We start from the raw sequence: 24,779 nt of genomic DNA, 5'->3' as shown, positions 1-24,779 counted from the left end.
GGAACACTCAATTTCCCAGCAGTCAGTGGGAAATTGAGTGTTCCGCCTATCACCGACGGAGGCGCGGCTTTTGAATCCTAGAATGGCCACCGACGAAGAGCTGAAGGACGGAGGCTCGGCTCGGGACGGGCCGGGACGGGCCGGGACGCAGGCCGGGCCGGGACGCAGGCCGGGACGGGACGCAGGCCGGGACGGACACAGGCTGGACGGACACAGGTAGGCTCTACTGTGTCTTTACTGTGCCTCTCCTGGAAATGAAGAAATCAATGCATGTGCCCTATTCCATTTTTCTTTCAGTTTGTACCATATGGAACCCATTACTTCAATGGCTACTTCCTCTGACTGGTGTTTATGATGATCAAACAATGTTTAGCAAATAATATACATACACATATGCTTATTATAGTGCTTTTGTAACAACAGCAATGTAAAACCTTTCTATTACTGGTGTTACTGGTTTATTCCTTAGTAGCCTATTTGACAGTTGTTTCTAATTCCTTAGGGCAATTTTGATATATTAATGAACCAATCAAACTAAGGTGGGAAAAAGCACACACACACACACGGATGCATGCACACACACACACACACACACACACAGGGATGGATGGACACACACACACACACGGATGCATGGACACACACACACACACACACACACGGATGCATGGACACACACACACACACACACACACACACGGATGCATGGACACACACACACACACGGATGCATGGACACACACACACACACGGATGCATGGACACACACACACACGGATGCATGGACACACACACACACACACGGATGCATGGACACACACACACACACACGGATGCATGGACACACACAGGGATGGATGGACCCACAGGGATGGACGGACACACAGGGATGGACAGGCATGTCTCACCCTCGGCTTATACACGAGTCAATAATTTTTTCCAGTTTTTTGGGGGTAAATTGGGGACCTCGGCTTATATTCGGGTCGGCCTATACTCGAGTATATACGGTATATATGTATATACATACATGCATACACACACATATATATATATATATATATACACATACACACACATTATATAATATATATATATATATATATATATATATATATATATATATATATATATATATATATATATATTATAAGAACAGTATAAACTTTCCATTGTTTTGTGTGTTGTTTAAAATTTTTGAAGTAAATACTAGTGTTGTAGATATTTTTCCTGATGAGTTCTGTGGCCTGGAATGGAGACTCACCATGCCTTTCACATGTAGCTCGTGTTTGTCCAGGTGGAGTTTTTGTGCCAGCAATCTCTGCACCCATTGCGCTCACACACCAGCAGTGCCCGGTGCTGCCATTGCACTGCTGTGCTTGGTAATTGCCCTTTTCATCACACTGTGGAATATAATGACCTATCATCTTCTTTGCCAGAGCTTCTTGACGCTGTTTCAAGCATGATGTCAAGTCTGTCAAAATATACAGAAAAGATTATTGATAATCAAAACTTTATGCAAGGAAAAGGCTCCAAATTCATGAACAGGCTTGGGAAATCTTAAATTGGTGGCAGAAAATCCTAAAAAGCTGAAATCTGCAGACAATGAATGGATAACCTTCATCCCCAGAAAAAAAAAGCTGAACAGCTTGTTAAACTACCCTGTTTCCCCGAAAATAAGACCTAGCATGATTATCGGAGATGGCTGCAATATAAGCCCTACCCCCCAAATAAGCCCTACCCTGTTTCCCCCAAAAATAAGCCCTACTCTGAAAATAAGACCTACAAGGACTTTAACTAGGGCTTATTTGGGGGGTAGGGCTTATATTGCAGCCATCACCGACAATCACGCTAGGTCTTATTTTGGGGGAAACAGGGTAGTTGTCCTCTTTATTACACTCTGGTGCAGATATATTTATAGTATAAAAACTATATAGGATTGCGCCAAGCATACAAATATAATAAATTCTGATTAAAAATGATAAACAGTCCTCAAGTGTTGTGCTATAAACTCCTGGTGTCAATCTCCCCCATCCACCACCTTTTAGTGATCTTAAACATCAGTGCCTCCACCAACAGCTGAAAAACTCGCTTAGCAGCTCCTGTGGACCCCTCATTACAAGGGGTCTTTTTTATCAGTGGCTTTAGCCTTTCTCCAGATATAGTTACTCTCCTACACAGGATCACCCCTTGGCACCATGTTACATGTGAGGATTTCTCAAAAAAAAAAAAAAAATGTTCCACATAGTGTAAAATCTATTGGAATATAAAATATTGTACTTACAGCATCAGCTGATTACATGCATCTTAGGTTTAGTGTGTCAGTCGGCACCCAAACAGAACCCGTCCTTCTAGAACACGTGTGGGTTTGGTGATGTTGTTTATTGTATACTAGCTAACTATTTTATTGCACTACAGAGTTGCTGTCACCCTAACATGATTTACGCACTAGGAGTTTGAAGAGAATATATTTATCTGGGCTTACAAGAGAAATATAAATCACCAATAAAGAAGCAGTAATGTTTATTAAAATATTGTTTTTTAGTATAATGTGGCTCCAACTGCGGTTATACTGAACTGAAACCTAGGTTCCTACATGTTAGACATGTTAGACTGCATTGGAAAAGTTGCTGATTTGTCCAGCAATTCTGCCCCATTTCCAGGTAGAGCTCTAGATGTGCCAGAAGTTGTGAAGGCAAATTGCAGAAAAGTTGCAGCTTCATATGTACAGAACAGCAATGGAAAGACCAAAAAAAGGGAGAACAAGCAATAAGAAGAGGGGTTTATGGGAACTAGATGAAGCTAAAGATTCCCTTTGGTGTCTGTATGCGCCTGTGTTATTTTTTAAAGTGATCCCTGTTTATATGGCGTCCTGAGGATGCTGGGTCCAGGCTGTACATAGGGTCACAGTTTTTCTTAATGCTGGGACTTTCCCTGGCCAGTGCTAAACACCATCCCCTGCCACTCAACTGTCTAAAGCCAAAGCCTATACTACCTACTGAAGCTCTTGCATCTGTTTGTTTTCTATCACTTCAGGTCAATCTTTTGTTTTAAATACTTAGCTATTCAATTTTTTCCCTATAATTCTAGAAAGTAAAGCTTTTGTTTTGCCTTTTTCTTCAATTGTGGGGTGTTGGAATTCTCTGCAGTTAGTGCACTTAAAGGCTAAGTTCACCTTTAAAAAAAAAAAAAAAAAAGAGATGAACATCTTTTTTGCAAGTAAAAAATGTGCATTTATTATTATTATTTTTTTTTAGGAGCCTTTAAAGCATTGCACCCGAAATCAGAAGATTACGGGTGCAATGCGAGACTCCTGCAGACTGTCGGTGTAGCTTCCTGCCACTACCTCATACAGGCAGGAAGTTGAATGACATGAAGAAACAATGAATTACCTAGAGCATTCACCAGTGCCCTGGTAGTTAATTGAAAACTGCAAACCATTAGTCACATTGGCCAATGGTATTTGTAATGCTACCATTCACGGAACTTTGCTTGTTTAGTAACATGTTATATGTTACACCCTGAATATGGGTGTAGCATGTAACATGTTATGAAAGGTGAACTTAGCCTTTAAAGATTTTTTTTTTTTTTTTTACATTAACATCCACAAGACCAGTTTGGCATAACTAAAGATGCAGAATTACAAACATTCCTGATCTCTGAGTTCAGGTTCATCTTTGCAACATTTTATTGATTAACATCTTTGTTTTGTTTTTAAGTCTATATGTAATTGTTTTCAGTTATAGCTATTATGGTGTCCCTGATAAAAATATATAGCCAACAGTTTGTGGGCACCCAACCACCACACCTATATGAGCTTGTAGGAGGTCAGGTACTGACTGACGTTGGGTGAGAAGACCTGGAACGTAATTCATCTCTAATGTCTTCCATAGAGTTGAGGTCAACACTCTGTGTAGGCCAGTTGAGTTTCTCCATATCAAACTCATTAAACCATGTCTTAAAGGGGAGGCCCACCGTAAAAATAAATAAAAAATGTATAAAAAGGCTAAAAAAAAAAGTCTGTTGCTAGGCAGATCGTCTTAATCTGCCTCTTCCTACTAGGCGGCGATCTTCAGTCTTCTCCTCGCGTTGTCTTCCAGTGAATGGGGCGCAGTGTGTTCTGGGAACTGTGTGTGTCCCACAAAGCACGTCCCATTCACAAAGCGCTGTGTGACTCGCGCATGTGCAGTAGGAAACAGGAGGTCCACTGCCTGTTTCCCTTACTTTGAATGGCAGTGCCGGGGCCCGAGAGCCGAGGGACGGGACGGCCTCGGGAGGCCGACTTAGAAAGGTAAGTGCTTATTCACTGGACACACCTGAACTCAATAATTTAGAGAAGTGTCCACATACTTTTGGTCATATAGTAGGTGAGGTGTTCAGTAGGGATGAGCTTAGTCTTCAGTCCAAATAGAAGTTCAGACCAAACATTGGCTGGTCAGATGTTAAGGGGATTTGGTGCGGCTTGCATGTAAGAAAATGGAAGGGAATCAGAGGAGTTACATCATTGCCTAAATATGGGCACTTGGTCATGGTCATATTTGGACAAGGATGTCACCACCTCTTCCCTTAAATAGCCAATGACAGCTTGGGGAGCTGCCATTCAGCTATGAATACTGTCATAATCATGTGTGTGCATTGGGTTGTCCATGTGTTTTTTTTCTTGTGAGTCAACAGTCAACAAGCATCATGATGGACAACAGAGGTACAACGAAGGACATTTTTTAATAAAGGAATTTTTAAACATTTGAGGGTCTTTGTTTCTAGGTGACATTTTTTGCGAATCAGTAGGCATACTATGTACCCCTACTCATTCATGAAAAATGCAGTATCTGGGGACTATCTTATTAATAGAGAGGGCTTCTAGATTCCAAAATACCCCTGCCTGCACACTCCCACAAAAAATAGCCAGGGTTGTGGGGAAGAGACTCTTGTCCTCATCAATTGGGGAAAAGGTGCTTTGCAAGGGGGAAGTCCCTCCTGGCAAGGCACCCCCCTATATTGAAGACATGTGGCCTGGTTGGGTTTAGGAGGGTGGGCTGCATGCTCACCCCCCCTTTTCTGGGCAGCCAGGCTGCTTGCTCGAATTAAGGGCCTGGAATAAATTTTCAGGGGGACCTCACATATTTATTTATTTTTGCGTGGAAAGTCCCTTAGAAATTGCACCAGACCTGACACTTTTTTTGTTTGTTTTTTTTGCACAAGGTACCCACTTTAAATCTGCACCAGACCATTTTGCGACGTATATGTGTAAGAGCTAATATCTAGGGCTTTCCAATTGACAAGTCAGATCATAAAACTGCAGCCTTTGTGGATGACATATTGTTTTTTATTACATCTCTGGAAACTACGTTGCCAAATTTATTAAGCTAGTTTAATCGGTACAATATATTTTCAAACTTTAAAATCATTAGTCAAAAATCTGCTTAATATTACGTTGGCCCCTGTTCGTGTGCAAGCCCTACAATCATCATTTTCTTTTCCATGGGCATCCTCCCGCCTGACATACTTAGGGGTCAAATAGATTTCTTCAGTGGATAAAATATTTTTAGATAATTTTCCACCAATACTACGGGATCTTTCCTGATTTGGAGAGATGGAACAAGGGCTCTTATACATGGATGGGTAGGAACGCTATTCTTTAAATCAATATCTTGCCAAGGCTATTGTATTCCTTTCAGACACTACCAACAGTCATCCCGGGGTCTTTTTTTTGTTTCAATCATTTTTATTGAAGATATAAGTAGAAGAGTGAACAGTCATTGTCATAGATCCCACTTGAATTGAGATACAAATTATGGAAAGTACATAGTAGAACATAGTTGTCAATTATGGTCAAAACATAATATCTATAACAGGTGCTGAAGGTAAGGCGAGGTGTGTAATCCAATACCCCCAGACACCACATATGGGCGCATACTGTGTCATGGGGGGGGGGGTTGTGGAACACATCTTTCCTATTGATTTAGTGAGGTTTTAAGAAGTACATTTAACAACTTAGAATAACATTAACAACTCATATCAGAAGATGGTAGTAATACAGCAATAGAGATTGCGAATCTTTCATGTATGAGGTTGTGTATGAACTGGTAAATGTCAAAAGTACTTGTAGTACCTTGAGTGTACATAGTAAAGCATGTGTACTTGTATTGAACTTTATGTAACTTTTTTAATAGATAAATTAATAAAATAAGGTAGGTTAAAATAAAGTAAAGATGGGGAGGGATGGGGGGAGAAAAGAAGAGGGGAGGGAGGTAAAGAGCAGTGGAATAGACTCAATAGTCATAGCAATTTAAATCAAGTGCATGTTAGTGATATCAAAAGATTATCAGGTAAGCTTTTTAGCATACCAATGTGTCCAAAGGTGCCATAGATTATGGATTTTTAAGTACGAGGGTTTTCCCTTTGATAGGATCGATTCATATGCGTAATGAGAGTGAACTAATGTTACGACTTCTGTCAAAGTTGGGGATATGTTCATTTTCCAGCCTAGTTACTTTCTACTCTAGTTATGAGTAGTCTGGTGGCTAGGAAAATGTGTCTAATTACTAGTCTGAAAGATGGTGGCAGTAATTCAGTGTTAATATTCAGTATGGCTAATTGTGGAGTAAGTTTGATATGGAGGTGACATATATCCTGTATAATGTGTTCCACCTCATTCCATAGGTTTGTTAACGCTGACCAGGACAATAAAATATGGAATAGGTGCCTCATGACTTCCCAGGCACAGCCTCATCTCCCTGGTGGGTGACCCTTCATGAGGAGGTATGTGGAGACGCACAGTTACTTTCCTCGAACATAGGACCAACATCCCCAGCCTCCACAATCTCACTTATCAACCAGACCCTGGAAGATATGAGCATTCCTCCCACAGTTACAGTCTCACAGAGGCCTGCCATGCAGCTACAGGATACAAGCCAGATCACCTCACAGCCCCATGACATTGCTGTACTTTTTACAAGCTTTGCCGAAATGCTGGTTAAAGGTCTTTTCCCCAAACGGCTGCTAAAATCCCCTCAGAAATTACATCTGACATTAAATCAGACCTCCACCTCTTGGGCTCACGCATTGAGCACATTGAAAATAAATTGGATGCCACGATTGACCAAGTCAATCAAAACACTGATCGTTTTCAAGAGCTAAATGAACAGATAGAGGGGGCGATGGCCAAAATTGATGACCTTGAAAATAGGTCCAGAAGGCTGAATTTTAGGATCAGAGGCCTTCCTGAGACTTTCACTGACATTCCGGAAGCTGTACACACCCTCATTAAACACCTTATACCGGACATCAGAGCCCACAAATTGGAATTGGATCGGGCACACAGAGCACTGGGTCCACCTCGCTCGGATGGCCTACCCCGGGATATAGTGGTGAATCCTCATTACTATAATGTCAAACAGGAAGTCATGAGGAGTGCCTGCACTATTCCACAAATCCAACTTCTGTGTCATACGGTTCAAGTGTATGCTGACATTTCTCCCTTTACCATTCAAAGAAGGCGAGCACTCAAACCCCTTTTGTCTGTTCTGCAACAGAAAAACATTAAATATTGGTGGCTTTTTCCCTTGAGCCTGACATTTGACTATAAGGGTAAGCTCTTCAGATTCTCTACGATCACAGAAGATGAACTTCTGCTGAAGAAACTAGGGCCTCCTGCCCACAGATCCAACCTCACCGATGCAAGCATCTCCTTCCAGCTTGACCAAACGACCTCCTCCTTCCAGTCCTATGTGGCAAAGACCCAAGCACCAGAGAACCAAAGAAGGGACTACTACATGAGCCACAGACTCACAAATTTTTCTTTTTTGCTTCTTTCATACCCCTCTGTGGGAATTGGACACGACTGGCCTTTGGGCTCTCATGCCCTTCTTATTTTTTTCCATTGAACCTCCCATCTACCCTTAGGTTCACGCAAGCCTTGATGAACTCTATGATTACTACAGTTTTCCTCGGCAGTGGTTCATTCTCTTATAGGTTCTATTCGGGGACTCTGTGGGACTCGCCCAAAATTCTGTACCATAGGCTCATGAGTTCCTCTTGGGTTTGAATAATCCCCCCCTGTGATGATAAGACTTTGGTTATATGCAAATGACTTCTTTACTCCCCACTTACTTTTGTCTAGGTCATCTGGGTGGATGCTGTCCTTGCTAGCTATTATTGTTGGTCACTGAATAACATAGTGATTATCATTGCACAGAATTGTTTTACCCTGGGTCCTCCTAGTGTCCCACCTCTCTCACTCCACAGGCTCTTTGCTCCCCACCCCCTTCTTAGGAGACCTCCTTCACGATTTTAGGGGACGGAAATTTTTTTTTAAAATTTTTGTTTTATATATATATTCTCCACCAGGCGGGACTCTTTTGTTTGTTTTTTTTAGTTGTTTTTGGTGTTTTGCTTTCTTTCTTCCCGACCCCATACATTTTTGAGTTTCCCAGTGTATACAATGTTTTTGACAATTTACAAGTCATAGCTGGGGAAGGGAGTGTACCCTATCAAGTTTTGTTGTTAGCTAGCGATGTTATAGGGGGTGCCGTGGGTGGAGCGGTAACCATGCACCTCCTCCTACACTCGGATCCGGAGTTTTTTTTATTCTCCTGTTGCTGGTTGGGATCTCCCCCACTAGTGCCATTTTCTGTACCTAGGAATATGGTGAACACCTGTTTCCCATATTCCTGGATTCTTCTTTATTTTCTCTTTACTCCTATCCTTTTCTTTTCTTTTTCATCCTCTACTATATTCTCATTTTTTCCAGTTACATGTGCAGTCTTGCTTGTCTGCGGAATCTGGGTTAGTGCTCTGTTGGAATTCTGGATGGATGTTGCCCACGGACTACACCTCCGATGGAAGGTAAGTGATTGGGGTCTGCTGGCATCTCGCCCCTCACTGCTCTATGGCTGATCACACCACTCCTACACAGGCCCTGCGCTTCACTTCTCACAACGTACAGGGAATTAACTCCCCTATTAAGCGTCGGAAAGTCTTTCAATACTATCATGATCACAAAATAGATATATTATTTCTTCAGGAAACGCATTTTATACATGTTAAGTTCCCTACGTTCTATCTCGCCAATTCGGATAAGAAAACCAAAGGTGTAGAAATATTAATTTCCTGCAAAACCCAATTTACACTGATTTCGGAATTTAAAGACCCAGATGGCAGATTTATACTCATCAAGGGACACATTAATAATCAGCTTTACTCCCTGATCTCATATTATGCACCCAATCATCTCCAATCCAAATTTTTTCAGTCTCTTTTCCACACCCTGACACCTATGCTGGAAGGCCTGGTCCTTTATGGTGGAGATTCGAACATCGCGTTTGACGCAGGAAAGGATAAATCCCGTTCCCCAGGCAAGGATGGAGTTCGTCACACCAGACAGAACCTTACAATTGCCAGACAGATTTTTCAACAGGGCCTGATTGATGCCTGGAGGGAAATGAACCCCGAGACTCGGGATTATACACACTATTCCAGTCCCCACAATACTTTTGCCAGAATCAATCACTTTTTCATTCTGCAAAAACATGCTCCGCTAGTACAAAAAGCGATCATTAAGGACTCTGTCTGGTCGGACCACTCTTTCCTCCTATTGGCTTTACAAAAACCAACAACTCATCAACAAGGGTTCCATTGGAGATGCCTCAATCCTAAGTAATCCTTCGCACGTCAGTGAAATTGCAAACAGATATCAAAGAATATTTCTTGCTCAATGATATTGATAATATCTCTCCTATAATGCTGTGGGCAGCACACAAAGCTTATATACGCGGAAAACTGATCCAAATGTCTACCCGGATAAACAAAGCCTGCAAACTAGGTATAGACAGACTAGAGCAGGAATTCTCGTATTTCAGCAAACAACATAAAAACAACCCCACCTCTGGTTCGAAAGCTAAGTTAGAATCAACACGCACGGCTCTTAATTTGTCCCTCACTACCATAGCTGAGAAGAGCTTACGATGGGATAGAGGGAGGTTTTACCATAATAAAGATAAATTAGGTAGTATGTTATCACGCAGGCTAACCCCTAAGATACAGACACGTCCCTTACCTAAGATACTAAGAATAATGGTTCCCTTTCACAGAGCCCACAGAAAATCATGGAAGCAATGAGAAAAGGGTAAACAGGAAGACAGCAAGAACTGACAGCAGTCAAGTAAAACTGGGACTGCTGCGTTGTTGTGGGGTGCAAGTTCGTGGAGCAATTTGCAACGAGCAAGGCATCCAACCAGAGGTTTGGTAGAGTGGATCATGTGTGATCCCACTATTCAGGTAGAAGTTATTGCTTACCAGCATTTAGTTGGAGGGTTGAGAGTTCTCCCTGCAATTGAGTTGTGCTGATTTAGACGGGTCAGGAATGATTCCCCGTATGTTGATTAGCTTGAGGCCTTGAGAAGGAAAACCCCATTGGTAAGAGATTTTGTGGTTATTGAGTGGTTTGGTAAAAAGTTTATGTTGTCTCCTCAGTTGACGAGTATGCTGCAAGAAATCAGCGTACAGTTGTAGATTAGTATATGAGACTGGGAGTTGGCCAAGATGCCTCGATTTGAGTAGAAGTTGGTCTTTAGCATGAAAAAAGTGTATTCTCGTGGGACTTCTGCTGGGAGGTGTGGGGGTTTGGGGAGGCGATGAATTAGATTGATTATAGTTTCCATTGGAGTGAGATCAGGTAGAGTGTGGAAATTTGATTCCTGGTGTATGTATTGAGATCATGTGGCAGGACGGTTTCAGGGACCCCTCTGATCTTTACATTTACATTATTACAACGCGACCTGTCCTTGAGGTCCACCATTTTGACCCTCATCCATTGTTGTACCTCTTGTGTATGGTCGTGGGTACCTACAAGGTCATTGACCATTTTGGTCATTTCTCCCACTTGTCTTTCAACAAGGTGCATTTTTTGTCCCATATAGTCCATTTGTAAGGAGAATCTGTTGAACATGGTGGAGATGTCATTGTGAAGGTAGCTCTGAAGGGAGATAAGCATCTCCTTCATGGTAGTGTCTAAGGTTACAGGCTGGTTTGTGGTAGAAAAGGCCACGATGGGGGATGGAGGAGCTGGTATGGGATCAGATACAGATGCATCAAGTCGCATCTGCTGGGCTATTGCCAGCTGATGAGGCAAGGGATGATGGGGAAGAATCCAGGAAGTGAAATTGTGGGGATTTTTCCAGGCTATCAATGTCGGGGAGGTCTGTATAGGCCGCCGCTGCTCCGTGCAGGGCCGCGGACACCATCTTGGATTCTCGGCAGTGTAAAGAAGTCTTTAGAGGCCGGTTTAGGCCAGACATTTTGGGGGTGTAATCCAGTGTGCTGGGGATCTGTGCAGTCGCTGGAGGCTACCAGGATAGCGGGGATGCTGTGTTGTATTCCGGTCGGTGTGTAGCGTCTTTATCAGTTTTATCTGGGCAAAAAAAAAACCCCGCCTGTGCTTGGCGCTCGCAGTTCACTCACCTGTGTTAGGCAAATGAATATTTGCTTTCCTAACACTCAACCGCCACTTCGCCAATCAGGTGCTCGGGTCTGTAACCTGTCACTTGGAGTCGGGAGATGAGGACGGCAGGAGACGCTGGCTTAAAAGACCCCACTCTTCATCGTCACCCGCTGCCCCACCAAGACAGGGTAAGTGCCAGGCAGATGACGAGCGGGCGGCATTCAATGGCACAGTGGCAGCATTTAATGGACACACTGGTAGCATTTAATGGGCACACTGAGAAAAATTTGACTTTACAATCACTTTAAAGAGAACACACTCATAAGTGTTTAAATGCCTACAAACAATAGCAATGTAATAAGGATACTTTTTTAATGCTGTGAAAATGTGTATCTAAACCCAACCCCCTAAATCAAATATGTTGCATATGGCTCTGTAATGTTAAAAAGTTCATTCTTTTTTGTTTGCACTGATTTAAATTAAAGCTTACAACGAGGCGTTACCTTTCGTAGGGTGATAATATTTTCTTAGTTGAGCAGGAGCATTGTCACTCTCTCCTGCATGCAGCCTGGTACATTCTACTATCTCTACTGCAGGTGGCACTCTTCCATAGTGGCACGGTAGTTGGAGAGGAAGTCAAGAGGAAAAGGGTTCCTTTTTGGTTTCCTGGGTCACGAGGGAATCCTATCCTATTGGATGCCACTGCCCTATGTGACTCTAGCATCCATCTTGGGTCAGGCTGAGCTTATGTAAAACCCTGGCTCCCAGGTATGGCATGCATTGTGTGAGCTGATAGAGTAGGGGCAGGTACCCTGCCTGTTAGGAACAGCACTAGCTGTAAGGGAAAGAGTAGGGTTGCTACTCCTTGGACGTCTTCACGCTTGAGGCACGAGACGGCCAGGCCACAATTCAGTTGATATCCACTCTATTTACATTACTGGAAACCATGAGTGTACCCAGATGGGCAGAATTCTAGGGGGGCTCTGGGGGAATCTAGGATAGAAAAGGACTTGGGGGTCCTAGTATATGATAGGCTCAGCAATGGCATGCAATGCCAAGCTGCTGCTAATAAAGCAAGCAGAATATTGGCATGCATTAAAAAGGGGATCAACTCCAGAGATAAAACAATAACTCTCCCACTCTACAAGACTCTAATTAGGCCGCAACTAGAGTATACTGTCCAGTTCTGGGCACCAGTCCTCAGGAATGATGTACTGGAAATGGAGCGAGTACAAAGAAGGGCAACAAAGCTAATAAAGGGTCTGGAGGATATAAGTTATGAGTTTGCGAGAACTGAACCTATTCTCTCTGGAAAAGAGAAGCTTGAGATGAGATATGATTTCAATATACAAATACCATACTGGTGACCCCACAATAGGGATAAAACTTTTTTGCAGAAGGGAGCATAAGAAGACACGTGGCCACTCATTAAAATTAGAAGAAAAGAGGTTTAACCTTAAACTACATAGAGGGTTCTTTACTGTAAGAGCGGCAAGGATGTGGAATTCCCTTCCACAGGTGGTGATCTCAGCGGGGGGCATTGATAGTTTCAAGAAATTATTAGATAAGTACCCGAACGACCACAACATACAGGGATATACAATGTAATACTGACATATAATCACACACACAGGTTGGACTTGAAGGACTTGTGTCTTTTTTCAACCTCACCTACTATGTAACTATGTAATTCCCATTGGATTTGTTGTGAACTGTTTCTGTGCTATTTCAATACAAGTTTTCCATTGCACCTGACTGTGTGAATTATTGCAGCTGCACCACGCTTAACCCCACCTACATACGTACTCCTGAGTAAAAAGTCTGCAGGATGTACACTGTCTGGGAGAGAAAACCAAAAAAAGTTATCCAGTTTAAATCAGCAATTAAACTGAGTATTCTTTTATGTGAGTTTACTTCTATTTTAAGGATGAACTTCAGACATTGTTAAAAAAAAATGTAAGAAGTCATCTGCTCCAAATACTGTAGCTGCTGATTTTTAACAAAAAGACACTTACCAGTCCAGGAGTACAGTGCTGTTTTCGCCTAAGCCAGATCTTTGCCAGTCTTCGGATCCCCAGCACCACCATCTTGACCGTGGGCAGCTGGCTTTGACTTCCTGGTGTTTCACAGCTAGCTCTGCACTGCACATGTGTGAGACGTGCTACACTTTCAGACTGGCCCTGCAGATTTTAGGTGGGGTGGGAACTCCCACAATTCTCTGACCTAAGATGCATGACCATATTAATTCAGTGTCATTGGGATCTCCTGCCTGAGTGTTAATTGGCCCAGCAATAACAGCCAACTTCTAGGTTTGGACAGAACTGAAGTTCATGCCTCCTGGCATCTCCATCTTTCCTGTCAGATGGTGCAGCCGCCATGTTAATAGGGTTGAGGGCTTGTGTACTTTCTTCTGTCAATTAAAGACTGTGAATGTCTCTTTGATCTAGGGAGCAACCTGTCTTTCACTGCTTTCAGTGCTGCATTTGTACATTGTTCTCTTCTAGACGTGAACGAATTGCAAACAACCTTGACAAATACTTGTTTGTTTTAGCTGTTTTAGATATTGTCTAATTAGTTAATTTTTTGTGACCACATGTTAATGTGGTCTGTATCATAAATTCTATGCTTAAGACTTACCTCTATGGAAACTGTATGGTTCTGCAATAATTGACTTCAGGTTATAAGGATCCATTGAAGCTTTGTTGACATCGCCACTATCTAAGAACATAGCATCTGCTTGTCCATCCTGAAATACGTTTGTTAATAAATCATTTTTTTTTACTGACAATTCATTTTTGTAGTTTATTATTAGCATAATAAAAACAACAGCTACCATATGTTGTCCATGATAAAGGTAGATGAAAATATTCTGAAGTACTTAAATGCAAAATAATATAAAATAGTATTGGCTTCATAAGCTATAAAACAGTCTGGATTCTCATCTAAAGTTCAGTTTCATTTTGTTAAAGAGAGAGGAAAGGTTTAAGGGTAAGGTTAAGGTTTTTCCTTAGGGAAAGGTTCTAAATTAGGATGTAGGCAGGGGTTAGTATCCCTTTAGGGAATTCCCTCCCCTGGGTGGACATAGTGGGTGGAGTTAGTCTATCTTTTATAATCTTGATCCAGAAAAGCCTCTTTCAGAGGGTGGTAGGAAAAGGCTACTCTAAGTATACTGATATTTAACCACCTCAATACTGGGCACTTCCACCCTCTTCCTGCCCAGGCCAATTTTCAGCTTTCAGCGCTATCACACTTTGAATGACAATTGTGCAGTCATGCAACACTGTACCATAATTAAATTATATTTTCTTTTTACAAAGATAGAGCTTTCTTTTGGTGGTATTTAACCACTTAAGCCCCGGACCTTTTGGCTGGCCAAAGACCAGAGCACATTTTGCGATTCAGCATTGTGTCGCTTTAATTGACAATTGCGCAGTCGTGCAACGTGGCCCCCAAACAAAATTAACGTCCTTTTTTTCCCACAAATAGAGCTTTCTTTTAGTGGTATTTGATCACCTCTGCTTTTTTATTTTTACGCTATAAACTTAAATAATATAAAACTGCACTGATTACTGTAAAAACGACACTGGCAGTGAAGGGGTTAAAGTGGTAGTATGGTCGATTTTTTAACTTTTACCTACAGGAAAGCCTATAATAAGGCTTACCTGTAGGTAAAAATAATATCTCCTAAACCTGTACGGTTTAGGAGATATTCCCCTCGGTATGCGCCGCTGACTGCAGCGGCGCATGCGCACAAGGGGGTTCTCTCCGTGAAAATCCGGCAGCGCTCGTGCGGCCGGACTGAAATCCCCCGCGCGCATGCGCGGGAGTGACGATATCGCGGCTCCGGCCACTCACAGCGCCGGAGCCGCGATACCCGGAAGAGACGCCGAGGGAGCATGTCGGCTCCCTCGGCGTGGATCGGGCCAGATGTCGGGGCCTCGTTCTAAGGTAAGTATTTCATAATGAGCTAGTATGCGGTGCATACTAGCTCATTATGCATTTTGCTTTGCAGGTTTAAAAAAAAAAAAAAAATGCGGGTTTACTACCGCTTTAACTGTTAGCTGGTTAGGAAAGGGTTAAGTGTGTCCTAGGGAGTGATTCTAACTGTCAGGGGGAGGGGCTCTGTGGAACACATCACTGATCGTAGCTCCCGATCACAGGGAGCTATGATCAGTGACAGTGTCACTAGGCAGAATGCTTGTTTACATTAGCATCTCCCCGTTCTTCAGCTCCGTGAGACGATCGCGGGTATCCCCGCGATCCTACTCACGGATCTCCCGGCAGGGTCGCATGTGCGCTGCCGGCAGCGTGCATGTGACCACACAGTGGCAAATTAAAAGGGACGTACCTGTACGCCATTTGCCCAGCCGTGCCATTCTGCCAGCGTATATGTGCGTGCAGTGGTCGGCAAGTGGTTAATCATCACTGGGATTTTTATTTTTTTGCTAAAAAAATACCAAAAATTTTGAATACAATTTTTTATTAGACCCCTTTCACACTGGTGCGTTTTTCAGGCGTTTTTCAGGCGCTTTAGCGTTAAAAAAGCGTCTGTGAAGCGCTTGAAAGAAGCCTCATCTGCAATTCCAGTGTGAAAGCCCAAGTGCTTTAAGAGCCCTTTCACAATGTCAGCGCCCCAAAAACACACGTAAAGAGCCGCTTAAACTAGCAGCCTTTTACCAGCGTTTTTCGAGCGCTATTGGGGAGCTTTTAACCCCTGCTAGTGGCCAAATAAAGGGTTAAAAGCGCTCACAAAACGCTGATGCCAAAAGCGCTTTTCAGGCGTTTTGCAGGTGCTTTCCATTGATTTCAATGGGAAGGGGCACTTTAGGAGCAGTGTATTCACCGCTCCAAAAGCGCTGCAAAGAAGCTGCTTGTAGGACTTTTTTTGACCCCCTGCCAGCGCAGCGCCTCAGTATGAAAGCACTCGGGCTTTTACATTGGGATTGCAGTTGCGGCTTCTTTCAAGCGCTTTACATGCGCTTTTTTTAACGCTAAAGCGCCTAAAAAATGCCCCAGTGTGAAAGGGGTCTATTATAAAATTTTGCGAATAAGTAATTTTTCTTCTTCACTGATGTGCAATGGTAAGGCTGCACTGATGGAGCTGCACTGATGTAGACTGATGAGGCGGCACTGATCACCTGGAACTGATGGGCGCTGAAGAGGAGGCACTGACAAGACGGTACTGATGGGCACCAATAGGCGACACTGATAGGGGACACTGATGTGCGTCACAGATAGGCAGCACTCATGGGTCTGTACTGATAATCAGGGTGTACATGCTGTATTCACTGTGCCCTGTCAGATCATCTCTCCTTTCCTCACATGCTGTCTCAGTGTGAGGAAAGGAGAACCAATAACTGGCAGGAATCTGTACATTGATTGGGCACAGCTGATCACATGGAAAATGGCCACTGTGATTGGCCCTTTACCCTGATCTGTGATCCAATGTGTCCAAGGGACACAATGATCACAGACACTTCCCAATACACACCCCAGTGGGCATGCAGGAAGCACGTTCTTGGGAGGACATCCAGGATGTCCAGGGACACCCTCCCAGAACTAGAAAGCCATACTGTAGTTATATATCGGCTATAGTGCAGTAGCCGAGTGGTTAAAAAAAGTATGCCAGTCTAGGCATCTGGGTGGATCCTGACTATATGGATTTTTTTAGAGCCTAGATCGGCTCAGTGATGTCAGGAGACAGCGGGCTTTTCCCTGCTGTCGGCTGAAAAGTTGTCACAGGAGCAGAATTTAGTGCACTCCTGCAACCCTCATAAGAAGTAGAGCCAAAATAGCTTTTGTTATACTTCTTCTTTAAGCTTGTAGCCTTAGGAAATTAACCATTTGGGGTAGGCACATAACAGCCTGGGTGAAGAACCAACTTATGGAGAACCTATGGTGAGGACTGTAGAAGAGTTGGATGGCCATCCAATATTAAAGTGGTTGCCATATTCCCTTTGCCTCCCCCCAATACTTACTTAAGCCTGGTCCTGATCCAGCGATGTGTACGAGAGAGGCTGCTCTCCTGGGTCTCTACCTGGTCATTGACTGAGACAAAGCAGCGATAGCCATTGACACCCGCTGTTGTCAATCATAGCCAGTGAGCCAATGAGGAGAGAGCAGGTTGGGGCCAAATTTGGTTCTGTGTGTCTTATGGACAGATAGAGTGGGGCTTGGGAGCAAGTACACACGAGTGCTTCCATAGCAAGTGGTTTGCTATGGGGTCACTCGGAAAAGAAGAGAAGCCAGGAGTGCCACCGAGGGGGAGAGAAGAGGAGGATTGGGGCTGCTCTTGTCAAAACTATTGCACAGAGCAGGTAAGTATAACATGTTTGTTATTTAACCGCTTCCCGACCTCACACATATATACTGCAGCAGAAGAGCACGTACAGGCAGAAACACGTACCTCTATGTTGCCCTTTAGGAGGTGGCTTCCGAATGCGTGCGCCCCGCCGGGAGCTTCGTCAGCGGGATCACAGGTCCTGCAATCATCTCACAGAGAGGAAGAATGGGGAAATGCTAATGTAAACAAGCATTTCCCTGTTCTGCCTAGTCACACTGTCACTGATCATAGCTCCCTGTAATCGGGAGCAGAGATCAGTGCTGTATCACACATAGCCACGCCCCCCACAGTTAGAATCACTCCCTAGGATACACTTAACCCCTACAGTGCCACCTACTGGTTAACCCCTGCTAGTTACATTTGCACAGTAATCAATTCATTTTTAATTGCACTGATCGCTGTATAAATGTGAATGGTCCCAAAATCACTCCAAAAGTGTCCGATCTGTCCGCCATAATGTCACAGTCATGATAAAAATTGCTGATTGCCACCATTACTAATAAAAAAAATAATAAAAATGCCATAAAACTATCCCCTATTTTGTAAACGCTATAAATTTTGTGCAAACCAATCAATAAACGCTTATTGCAATTATTTTTTACCAAAAATATGTAGAAGAATACGTATCAGCCTAAATTGAGGAAAAAAAATTTTTGATATTTTTTGGGGATATTTATTATAGCAAAAAGTAAAAAATAATGTGTTTTTTTCAAAATTGACGCTATTTTTTGTTTATGGGGCAAAAAATAAAAACCGCAGAGTTGATCAGATACCACCAAAAGAAAGCTCGATTTGTGGGAAAAATAGGATTAGCATATAATCCTTTTCTCTGTATTCACCGACTGACACAACTCCTTTCTTAGACCATTGGGTTGTTATGCCACCTTCAGGAGAGGACTAGGCATAACATGTTAACATGTGATAATAAAACGAGAACTTTCTAGTTCTGCCCAAGTGGAGGTCCCTTAGGTAACAACCCCTCAGCCTGCTACTGCAGCCTTAGTACGTCAACAAGCAGTATAACGTAGACAAAAATAGGAGGGGAGGGTGCTGTGTCAGTCATGACATGTTATGCCTAGTCCTCTCCTGAAGGTGGCGTAACAACCCAATGGTCTAAGAAAGGAGCTGTGTCAGTCGGTGAACGTAAGAGAAAAAAGGGTGTCAATTTTGTTTGGGAGCCACGTCGCACGACCGCGCAATTGTCAGTTAAAATGACGCAGTGCTGAATCGTAAAAAGTGCTCTGGTCTTTGACCAGCCAAATGGTACGGGGCTATAAAAAATATATATTCTTTAATATCACTTTAATGGTGGACTTGCATTGTTCAGAATTATGTCGGGACTGAAAGAAAAGAGGTGAAGGCTGTGTTGTTAAAGAATTGTTCATTATTCTGCTATAGTAAAAACATTACAGGCATTACTTATTTCGGGAAGTGGCCCCAGGCTTAGAGGGTGTGAGTGACTGATTATGGCAGAGCTTCTCCATGTTTAAGATGTGTGTGTGTACCCTTGTTCATCAGCATGGGGATGGTGGGAAGGGCCGTTTGACAGCATGGTCATTGCTGGCAAAGAATTAGGGCTCTGCTAACAGAAGCAAAGTGAATTATCCATTGGAGACCTTTCCCATCTCTTTGCGTTTCTATGAATACTATCACCTTACCAGTAAAGGAAGTAAAGGGAAATCTCAACTCCATATCTGCACCATGTTTATAGAGCAGTTTTCTTCTCAAGAATATGACAGTATATATAAAAGATGAGGCTGGTGTATACAGTAGCGGTTTAGAGAACAATAATCATACCAAATATAACATGTAGAATTCCGTCTACCGTAGTCAGATCAGCGAAATCCTACTTCTAACTATCTGATATATGATATTGATCTTTGCACACTGCCCTTTTATATTGTTTCATGTATAAATACTTGGTACAATATTGTAATTATACTGTAGCTCCCTGAATGTCTTCACTGTGCAGTGCGGCAAAACAAGGTTGTTTTATGACTGTATAAATCAGCAACAATTATTACCTTTATAGCTGTCATACAGTCCTCAGTGGAGGATCTAAGCACACACACAAGGGTAATCTTCGGAACATTGCAGGATCCCACTAGATCATTGCACTTCTTCTGCTCAAGATCTGATATCACACACCACCGCACTTGCCTTCCACTTGGTGCTGCAAAGCTCAAGCCTAGATCATAGTAAATATAAAGAAATAAAAAATAATGATAATATACATATGTTGTTGTATAAGTGTCAACAATAAAAGCAATGTGGTGTTAGTTTGATCATAAAAGATAACAGCATCATTGTTTTAAAACGTATTAAATATTATATAACTTCTAGTCAAGTTAATGTTTTCAATTCTAGGACCTGTAAATTAAAAAGCTTTAATACAGCACATGCCTTCATGAAATTTTCAAAAACAGATGTACAAAATAAAAATAAAAAAAAAACATGTAGAAAGAGAACATCTCCAGAGGCACTTTATCTGGCTTTAGTCTATATGAGCTCTCCTAGGATATAGAGATTCAGAGCTCATTTTCACCAGCATATTGCAGTGATGCAGTACATACACATTGGTGCTTTGCAGTGCCATTAATTTCTAATAGCATCCCAACACAGCACCAGAATGCACCTGTGTTGCAATTACGTGCATTGCGGTTGGCTGCACTGTAAACAAAATGAAGCATACTCTGAAACAGCAGTCAAGTTGTGGCTCATTGGCCTAATCAGATATGAAGTGGTCCTCTGATGTAAGAGAGGACTTTGATTGGGACCTGGATATAAGAAGGGAGTCCAATGAAAGGAGGGACTGTGATGGGGACTTTTCATACTGAAAAGTTTGGATACCCCTGCTCTAAAAAAAATCTACTTTGAACGGACTGCCTTTAACACCAGAGCCAAGAGAATCTTGGAAAGTTGCATACAATTTAAAATAAAGAAATAAAACTCTGATGGCTGTTGGCAGAGAGCTATATCTGCAAGCCTAAATGGATTCAATTAAATGGCTCAATTTACTATGCTATACAGCATATCAACTTTTATTTGAACCAGTAAGGTCTAGAAAAAATAAATAAAACATGTTTCACAGATTCCCACAACTGGGAGTGTAAATGTCTAATTATTCTAATGTGTAGCCTGTCTCTAAAAGAGAAGATATCTATTATAGATGTAATCTCAATGTAGATTGTGAATCAAGCCTGCCCAATGAAAACGATTTTTGCTGAGAACTGGTATAAAAATAGTTTTATGAATCTTGTGACCCTCTAACACATGCAAATAAAAGCACATGAAAGAGACAAATACAAAAATTCAGATCTGTGTGTATGGTGGTCTACACTCCATATGTAGCAGATTATTTAAGGCCAGCCTTCTCCCAGTTCCTGGATGGAATATGGCAGAATTACAACTGCATCTTTCAGCCTAATGCCGCGTACACATGATCGGAAATTCTCGTCGGAAAAGCCTTGGATGGTTTTTCCGACGGAATTTCACTCAAGCTTGAGTTGCCTACACACGGTCACACCAAATTCCGACCATCAAGAACATGGTGACATACAACACTACGACAAGCCACGAAAATGAAGTTCAATGCTTCTGAGCATGCGTCTAATTATTTCCGAGCATGCATCGGAATTTTGCGCGTCAGAATTTCCACAGGCGATCCGAATTTCCGATAGAAACTATATCTGTCTGAAAAATTGAGAACATGCTCTCAATCTTTTACTGGCCGAAATTCCGCCAGCAAAAGTATTATGGAGCCTACACGCAGTTGCATTTTCCGATGAAAAGCTCTCATCGGTCTTTTGCTGGCTGAACTTCTGATCGTGTGTACATGTCATTAGAATCCTGCAAGGGCTTTCTATATGTAGCATCCTCTACCTAAGGTAGGTAGGTTCTAGAGTTCGTTTTTTTTTGTAGCCAGTGCAGGTAAATTTAGATAAACCTAGCCAAAATTTCATTTAACAAGGGTTACAGCAGCGTTTTCAAGGAGTTTGCTTATCAGTTCCACAGGCGCCTGGCCATCGAGAAGCTGGAGGGTGGTTCCCTGAAGGAAACTAAAAAGTTCCTGCTAGCAACAGACACGAGGCAGAGGAGAAAGATGGCAGAGGGTAATCGGTTGATGCCCACTTTGCAGTGGTTATCTGACATGCAGGAGCGGGTGCTGGTGGACACAGGCGTCCAGCTGGGGCCATGCGGAGGACTTGCCTTAGGGGTGATAGACGGAGCCGGGGCGACTCTGCCTGCTCTGTCATCTGGCTGGGACCTGTCCAGCAGGAGCTACAGTATTACAATGTGAATCTGCTGTTAGGACTCTGTGTACTGCAGCTGTGGAAAACTCAGAAGCAAAGCCTCCGCAAATACTCAAGGCATAGTAGCAGAACAAGATTGTCATGGCCCGCGGCCTGGTCGGGACTCAGCAACTGTAAGTACTGTTGTGCCTGAAATGCCGCCTGCCATTGTGTCGTTAGCTATCCCGTTCCAGAAGGAGCCAGTTCTGGTGGGGGGGTGCAGTCCCAGGTGAGCTGGATGGGGAGTGCAAGGACAGGGCCATAGATTGGGCTTCTCACAGACTGTTGTTAGAGTTCAGTTCTATGGAGAAACTGGTAGAGTGGTCACCCACTGTCACGTACCTTACAGCGGAGTCCAAAATGACGGTGGTGGTCTTTTGCACGGTACCGGTCCTAGCACACCTGGAGGTGGAGACAGGAACTGCTAGGGCAGCGGAAGGGTGCAGGTGCCTAAAGGCAAGCAGGTAGCAGGTCAAAGGTCAAGCATGAGTCGGCAATGATCTGGCAGAGAGGTACACAGATGGCAGGCAGGCTCGTGGTTGGGGACAGGCAGAGGTCAGCAACAGGACAGGCAGCGGAATCAGGAGACAAAGCCGAAGTCAGAGGTTCAAGCCAGGGTCGGTGCAGGTAAACAAGGCAGACAAGGTTGCAAGGGTATTCCAAGAGGGTGGTCAGGAAGAGGCGGGTGTTCAAGATCCAGGGAGGTCACACAAAGTAGTAGCAGGTACACAGGAACGAGCTGAGACAATCCAGCACTGATGCTAAGTTGGCTGCTTATTTAAATAGGGTGCTGTGCTCCGTGATTCGCAGGCGTGTGCGCTTGCGCACAAGAACGTTCACATTGCGCATGTCCATTCCACAAAAATGTGCTGATGCGCACATCCGTGCGCTAGTGTGCATATCTATTACATATGATGCGCTGATGTTCACATATGTTCAGAAAAGGTGCGCAAATGTGCATATTGGATCAGGGATTCACCTGCTTGGTGCGAAGGTTCCCTGACATTGCCCCCTCCTTAGGGGCAGCCTCTGGATGCCCTTCTGAGCCAACTTTTCCAGATGGGAGCTGTGAAAGGCTTGTATGAGTCTTTGAGCATGAAGGTTTGCCTCAGGCTCCCAGGAGTTTTCCTCCGGGCCAAACCCCTTCCATTTAATCAGGTATTGATTTTATCCCTGCCTTCTTCTGCAGTCTACAATGGCCTCAATCTCAAACTCCTCTTCTCTGTCCACCACTATAGCTTCTGGGGGTCCCACTTCACGACCTGCAAAGGAATTTGCCACATCGGGTTTCAGTAGGGAGGTATGAAACATAGGGTGTATTTTAAAAGAATCCGGGAGTTTGAGTTCGTATGCCACTGGGTTCATTTTCATTTTGATCCGGAAGGGTCCCAAATATCTAGGTCCCAATTTCTTTGATGGGCAGGCCATCTTTAGGTTCACAGTTGAAAGCCATACAAGATCTCCAGGTTTTAAGTCCAGGTCCCCTCTTCTCCTTCTATCAAAAAAATGTTTTATTGTCCCTTTGTGCTTTGGTGATGGTCTCTCTCAGCACCTGATTATTAGTGGCGAGGAAGTCTAGTCTGTCCTGGATCGCTGGCAAAGGGGAGTGGCGGCATGGGTGGAATTGTTAAATGCAAATTCTGCTAAAGGCAGTAATGAGGCCCAATCTTCCTGGGTAAAGGAGAAAAAGCAACGTACAGTAGGTATTGTTCTAGCGTCTGGTTAGTACGCTCTGTCTGTCCATTAGTCTGAGGATGGTAGGCTGAAGAGAAACTGAGCTTGATACCTAAGGCTTCACATAGTGCTTTCCAAAATTTCAAAGTGAACTGCACTCCGCGGTCAGAGATAATGTCACTAGGGATCCGTGCAGTCTGATTATCTCTTTAATGAAAACTTTGGCAGTTTCTGTCGCTGATGGGGTCCCATTCATTGACATAAAGTGCGTCATTTTGGAGAGACGATCAACTACCACGAAGATGGATGAAAATCCTTCCGAAGGAGGAAGCTCCACAATAAAATCCATGGTGATTTTATCCCAGGGTCTTTCAGGGATGGGCAAAGGCTGGAGCAGACCCCATGCTTTGCCTTTGCTATTCTTGTTTCTGAGACAGGTTGGGCAAGAACTGACATATTTCCTGCAATCACTTACTAGGTTAGGCCACCAAAAGGGTCTTTGGACCAGGTCCATAGTTTTTAACCCCTTCCCGCCGAGCGTACGCAGATGTGCGTACTCGGCTTCCGGGGGGTATACCGGGATGATGCCCGCATCTGCAGGCATCATCCCGGTACCGTTTTTTTCAGCAGGCGATTGGCTATCCAGGCATAACAACCGATGCGGCTAAAAGCCGCTCGGCTGTTATGCCGGAGGAGCGGGAGGGGACGTCCCCCCTCCCGCCGCCTCCCGCCGCTGTTACCGGTGCTCCCGCTCGATCGGGAGCACCGATTCAAATTCCGCTGCCTCCGGCTGCTGGGAAGGGACTGGAATGAAGCCGTAATCGGCTTTGTTCCAGTCTCCTCATCGTAAACACGGAAGCGACGTCATGACATCACTTCCCATTTACTCGGCTGCCAATTTGCGCCGGTTTTAAAAAAATATCCGGTATTCAGAATCGCCGTTTTCGGCAATCTGAATACATTGAAGTGTAAAGGAGGGGTGGGGGGTCTTTTAGACCCCCGATCCCTCCATAAAGAGTACCTGTCACCACCT

At 43.5% G+C, this 24,779-nt stretch overlaps 1 protein-coding gene across 3 annotated transcripts in view; it reads right to left on the bottom strand.

Annotated features, from left to right (window-relative positions):
- Positions 1-24,779, bottom strand: part of LOC143988774 (thyroglobulin-like) — a 308,918-nt gene that overhangs the window by 267,697 nt on the left and 16,442 nt on the right. For all 3 annotated transcript variants that reach the window (XM_077488623.1, XM_077488624.1, XM_077488625.1), the window contains exons 2-4: positions 19,805-19,968; positions 14,075-14,183; positions 1,262-1,471 (exon numbers count right to left, since the gene is read on the bottom strand). In XM_077488623.1, the coding sequence (XP_077344749.1) occupies positions 1,262-1,471; positions 14,075-14,183; positions 19,805-19,968 (483 nt within the window). The remainder of the gene's footprint in view (positions 1-1,261; positions 1,472-14,074; positions 14,184-19,804; positions 19,969-24,779) is intronic.

This window comes from Lithobates pipiens, unplaced genomic scaffold (assembly GCF_037356315.1).
Source record: "Lithobates pipiens isolate NorthernLeopardFrog02 unplaced genomic scaffold, aLitPip1_a1.2 Scaffold_18, whole genome shotgun sequence".
Classification (NCBI taxonomy): Eukaryota; Metazoa; Chordata; class Amphibia; order Anura; family Ranidae; genus Lithobates; species Lithobates pipiens.
The sequence above is the reverse complement of the archived record's forward strand: the minus strand, read 5'-3'. Positions and strand labels throughout refer to the sequence as shown.